The 6,000-nt window shown below is 49.0% G+C and overlaps 1 protein-coding gene across 2 annotated transcripts in view; it reads right to left on the reverse strand.

Annotated features, from left to right (window-relative positions):
* The window catches only part of Dgat2 (diacylglycerol O-acyltransferase 2), a 29,527-nt gene extending 25,325 nt beyond the window's left edge, over positions 1-4,202 (reverse strand). Inside the window, exon 1 of one of the 2 annotated variants that reach the window (XM_003468552.5) lies at positions 3,886-4,202. In XM_003468552.5, coding sequence (XP_003468600.1) covers positions 3,886-4,006 — 121 coding nt within the window. In that variant the 5' untranslated portion in view covers positions 4,007-4,202. Of the gene's footprint in view, positions 1-1,744; positions 1,791-3,885 lie in introns of those variants that run through there. The other variant, XM_063256478.1, reaches the window with a different exon arrangement.
* Positions 4,203-6,000: the final 1,798 nt, after the last annotated feature.

Below are 6,000 nucleotides of genomic sequence, written 5' to 3' on the forward strand. Positions count from 1 at the left end.
GGGCCAGTTTGTGGTCAGATGGTGTGACTCTAGGGCAAGGAACAGCTGTAGCCCCAACACCCAGAATGGGTAGGAAAAGAGACCTGGAGAAGATTCAAGGAAACACACTAAAGCTAAAAGCAGGGCTTCAAGCCAACAGCAAGAGGGAAGTTCCACTAATGACTCACTCAGTAACCTAATATTTGCTGAGTACCTACTACCTGCTACTAACTGAGGTAAATACTAGGACACAATTGTACTAGGTGCAAGACACACACTAAGACAGACAAGGTCCCTGTTCCCAAGGGCAGACATTCTTATGGAGGAGAAAAATGTCTAAATAGATAAAAACACATGATGATTTAGATCATGGTAAGAGCTGTGAAAGCAAAAGATGTGGTGATTGGGGTGGCTCTCCACACAGGTGGCCAAGGAAGGCCTAGAGAGGAGACTGAGTGTTCAGAAGCCAGTCAGCAAAGATTTGGGCAGGAAGGCTGCACACAAAGGCCCTCACACAGGACTGAACTGGAGTAGTGCTGGAGGGTCAAGATGACCCTGGGCATGTCTGGAGCAGGGCAGGTGGCATGGTGGACAAAGGCTGTGAGGTGGAGGGGCCCATTCATGTGGCCCCATAGCCTGAGGAGGAGTTGGGAAGGTATCATGTATGGCGATGGGTGTGACAAGCAGTTCACCCAGGCACAAGTTCTGGGGGCTACTGGTACTTCTAGCTGGGCACTGTGAGCAGCTTCCTCACAAAGCTTGGGGCTGCATCAAGAAGACCAGGTGCAACCTTCACTCATTCAGGAAACTGTGAAGCACCCACGCTGTGCAGCACTCAACCTCTCAGGCCTCACCGCACTCCTCTTGTTTAGGGATGCATAGCTGCAGATTGAGATGGCTTTGGGTTCTGGCCTTGCTTTGTACCCCTAGATGAGTCCCTTCTCCTGGGGACTTCTGGATTCCCATCCATACCATCCGTACCAAGAGAGTTGGGCCAGGTCCAGCGTTAATAGATATCTACGTTGTTATGACTCACATTCTTGGTACTGAATTTGGTGGCAGGAGGGTAGAGGAGTGACTGGATTTCCACACTGGCAGCTGAGTCACTCTGCCTGCTAATAAAATACTATTCCTGGCCGAACCCTTGAACACAGGTAACCCAAAAGTTGTCTCTGTGCAGCTGGGAAAGTGATAGAAGAGAGGAGAAATGCTGCACAAAGTTGAGGGAGTGGGAACATGAAAGTGATGCTCTCTTCATATGGTTTAGTTCCTCAGCTCCAAAGTTATCCCTAACAATCTAGATACTTCATTTTACCCTCCTACCAAGCCCCTATTTGCATAACCCCACAAATGAGGAGCTCCATCTGTATCATCCGAGCCTACACAGTCATCAATAGCTGTTAGAAGGGTTCTTCCATTTTGTCAAAACCTGCCCCCTCCATAGTTCTACTCCAGTTCCTGCTCTTTGAGGCTCCACAAAATATATCAGTTCAGAATTTTACTGTCACCACCTCGTGCTGGGTCTTGTGCTGAACCCTGAGGATTTAAGTAACCATTCAAGGGCTCCGCCCTGAAGAGCCCCTATGTAGGGGCAGTACCAAGGATGCCGATGCAGCTACTCAAAAGCCTGCAAGCCTGGACCAAGATTGCCTTTCAGAGACTAGGAGACATCAATATACACTCCCCTTTCCCCAGTATCCTCCCACTCCTCTACCCACACTGCTGCAAAAAACCAAGTGCCAAGGTATCTATTGCAATCTCTCACCCATCACAGTACTTTCCTTCACAGAATCCATGGTCTCTCCTTAATACTGCCAGTCACAGGGTGCTCACTACTTCAAAACACTGGCAACTTAACTGCAGAGGCAAACTAGGCCATGGGGGAGTGTCTTAGAGGGCTGAGGATGTAGAAAGCAGGACTAATGAAGATACCAAGATAATATAAAATCTGTTTTAGCACCTCCCATACCCCACCCAGTCTTTCACCAATGTAGACTCTGAAGAGCTAAACTGACTGGTTTACCTATTAGCTCTTGCTACATTCTGTGCTATAATTTCTCACACTCAGTTTTTAAATATTATATTTTCAAGATCTGATAACAATATAGGGAAATGTCCTGATATGGTATTATGTGACCACCTGCTAGAGTACAAGTTCTCCTGAATAACTAACTATAGGTCAAAAAATAAGAGCTAGGGTCATTTGGTTCCTGGAAGACACAACTTGTGGAGAACAGAGCCTAAGAAGGGGATCTCCAGAAAAGACCAAGAAGGGAACACCCCATCCTAATATCTGAGAACAAAACATTTTAAAAGCACAGAGGTATTAAGGGGGTTGAAGGGCACAGTGAACAGAAAAGCACTCTAAGTGACACAACAGGCTATCAGAGGCTGCTGAACCATTGCATGAGACAGCTCAGGATGGTCACTCAAGGATGCTCAGTATTTCTCCAAGGGAACAAGCAGCACCCAGACCAAGAGGGCAGATAATGAGAGCAATCCTTGAGGGACAGTGTCAATGCCCAGGACAGCTAAATTATGGCTCCAGGGTGGGTTACCTTGCAGCCACTAATACATTAAAAATGATTTTGATTAACAACAGGAAATACTCAAGATGGAACAACAAAGGGGAAAAAAGCAGGATTCAGAACTCTACAGCATGTTGGTATTTAATACCTACCATATGTATAAGGAAAATTATAAATAAATATTTTAAAATACTAATAGAAAGCTATCTTTGGTTAGATGACATCAGAAAATTTTATTTTCTTGTCTGTCCCAAGATTTCCATAATTAGCACTTTTTTAAATAACAAAGGTGAACAAAGAAGGGAATTATTAGTTGCTAAAGGAAAATCCCAGGTAGCAGAGGTTTAGCAAGCAGAAAAAAAGACTTAGGACAAAGAGAAGCTCTGTGCATAGACAGACTTACAGACCAGGATAGCTGCGAAGACTTCTAGGGTCTCCTGAATTTGTATTTAATCCCCCACTCAAGGTATCTACCAAGGAAACTAGACAAACTGCTTCCTCCTGGCTCAGTTTCTCTCTCTCTCTCTCTTTTTTAATCTTTTTTTTCTTTCTTTCTTTTTTTCCGGTACCAGGGATTGAACTCACAACCGCCTTCTTGCAAGGCAGGTGCTTATGCCACTGAAAATCCCCAGCCCAGCTCAGTTTCTCTTAACTATAGACAAGTGTGATGGTGGAAGGTGTGATTTCAATTGTGCCCTTGATTCCATGAAGGTCTGAGTTCCACACTGGAAGGCACCCAGCACCCACCCACCCACCAGCCTTGTAAACATTTGGAGCTTCTAAGTTGGTGCTGAGTGGGTCCCTTGATCTGGCAGATGGAAGCACACCAGAGGACAGTGGGGGTACGCCTGCCCCAGCCAGACATGGTCCCAATCTAGGCATTGTTTCTGGGGATTGCAAAACCTTTGTCCCATTCAGTCTTGTTCTCAAAGCTTGCTCCACCTGATGAGAGGATGGGGAGAAAACTGCCAGGGGTCAGAAACAGTACTGGGGACTGGAGAGGAGTTCTCCAAGGCTCCTAATAACTGAGAAGGGTGGATGGTGTCATTCTCATTACCTGGGGGACAGGAGGTGATGTAACAGATGTCGAAAACAGTGATGAGTGCCAGAATGGAGAACGCACCCAGACTTGACCAGATTGCCAAACTGCTGGATTAGACTGGGTAACTAGGCTACCTAATGAGGATTCTTCCTTCATCACAGACCCTGAAAACTGGAGAAAGATGTGAGTTTCTCCAACAGAAAAGGAAGGTGCTGGGAACTCATCCTCCAAGGGCCAGTGTTCCAGCACCAGTCAGTCTGCCTCGGAGCCCTTTCCTGGAAATCTTGCAGTTGCACACTACCAGGATCAAAGTCTCCAGGTGTGATAGACACTCACCCCATCTTCCAGACCCAACACGGGACAGCACGGATCTTCCACTGGAGCCCTCACTTCGGGCAGCCTTGCTGCGACGCTCACCTCTCAGGACCCCAGAGTACGCTGCTATGAGGGTCTTCATGCTGAAGCTGGTGCAGGTCACGGCCCCGCCAGAAGCCGCCTCGCCCCACGACCCTGGCCCATGCCCTGGCCGCCGGGGCCAGGGCTTCGCGCAGAGCAAGGCAGCCCGCTGACGGTGCCCAAGCTGCTCAGCTGAGGCACTGCCCCAGGCGGCGCAAAGAACCGAAGACCAACGAGCGAGACCGCAGCCGCTAAACTCGCTGCGGGAGCGCGCACTTTATAACCTCACAAGGGGGCGGGCCGCGACGTGAGCTGGGGGCGGGCCGTTCCACCCCGCGGCCGGCACCAAGTCCTCGCGCGGGGGATCCGAGAGAAGCGCGGGGGCTTCGGCTCGGTGCGAGCCGGAGGCAGGGCGGGGGCCTGCACTGCGCAGGTTGGGCAGAATGCGGGAAGCAGGGACGCTCGAGTCCTGATTCCAGGGAGGTTGCCCGGTTATTCCAGTTGCTCCCTCAGACCGCCCTTAGAAATTCCCTTAGGAAATTGGTCCAGTCCGACAGCTAGGATGTGGGCAGGGGACCCAAGCACGTGCGGGACGGCAGAGGGCTGGGGAGCTCCTGTTCTTTTGGCGGTTTGCCAGCTGTCTCCATTTGCAAAGATCCTGTTTCAGGTCCCTGTATAGGAATTAGTTAGTTTAGCGCTCAGCTTCTAAACCACCGGAAATACCTCTGCCTTTCTATTTATCGGGATCATAGACCATATGTGCTCTGTGAGGTGCTCAGGCTCCAGCCTGATTAGCTTAGGCCTGTCCTCAAGATGTTCACGTCGTGTGGTTGGAGGTGGCAGAAATAGCTGAGCATGGACAACGACAACAGTACTGGGACACAAGAGAAGCCAAGAAGCTGGGGAGCCACAGAGGAGAATGGGCTCTGCCTTCGACCGACCGAAGAGCTGGGTGCAATTCCCAGAGAGAATGGGATGCAGCAGTTTGGGGATCAGACCTGGAAACTCGCTCAGAGCCTCCCTTTCTTGCATCTAAGTTTGCATGTCTGTAAAATAGGAATGGTAATTATTATTGTTTAAGGTGTTTTAAGAACTAAAGGATAAGGTAAGGTATGAAAGGAGTATGGCACATAGAAAGTGTCCCCAAATTGCATTCGTTGCCCCATGAGTGGATATTGCAGAGGCAACAGATGGAGAAAGTGAGGGCAAGAGAGAAGGGCTGGTGTGAAAGCTTGGCAAAGCTGGCCTGTTTAGGGCAGAATGGGGGACCTAGAGTGACTGGAGATGGAGGGCTGAGGCATGATTTTAGAAGTGGGGGTTCTTGGAGGAGCTTTAGGAACATGAGTGTGCTTAGATGGGTTTTAAAAGTTCTGAGCCACAATGTGGGAAATGGACACGAGGTAGCATTGGGAAGGGCAGGGGAGGAAGTGGGGGCAGAGAGGATGAGTCTGAGCCTGGATCAATAGAGGAATGGAGGGAAGGCCTGGTCTAGAGAAAAGAATACTAAGGGTGTAGCTCAATGTAAAGTATTGGTTTAACATGCCAGGGCCCTGTTGTGACACCCAGCACCACAAAAAAGAAAAAGGGAGTGCAAGAGAACGTGGGAGCTAGTGGAGGGACTTCTAGATGTGGAGGGCAGCGAAGAGACAGATGTCATCGGCATAGCTTGAACAAGCTGGCTGTGGGGTCACAGCATGAGAGGACAGCCAGTCTCTGCTTTTGAGATCTTTACCATCTCTTCAATGGAGAAAGGAGAATAATGAGATTCATAGTCTCAGGGAAGCATGTGATTGATACTGTGACTGAAATTACCTAGAAACACTTCCATTTGTTCAACTCCCTGAAGGTCACAAGGGTTAAATCTCACTAAATAAATGTCACTGAATCCTGAGGGCTGAGTTAGTTAAAGAGTAGTCAAAAAGCATCCTAGGTAGGGGAGACCCTGGGACTGGAAAGAGCTTGGTACCTTGCAGGAAACTGAGGAAAGGCTAGTGGCATGCCATGTCACAGGGGGACATGGGGACTGATGTGTGCAAAGGCTGGGAGTTGCATGTA

Source organism: Cavia porcellus, unplaced genomic scaffold, assembly GCF_034190915.1.
Source record: "Cavia porcellus strain 051 isolate PalLab524CR breed Dunkin Hartley unplaced genomic scaffold, mCavPor4.1 scaffold_9, whole genome shotgun sequence".
Lineage (NCBI taxonomy): Eukaryota > Metazoa > Chordata > Mammalia > Rodentia > Caviidae > Cavia > Cavia porcellus.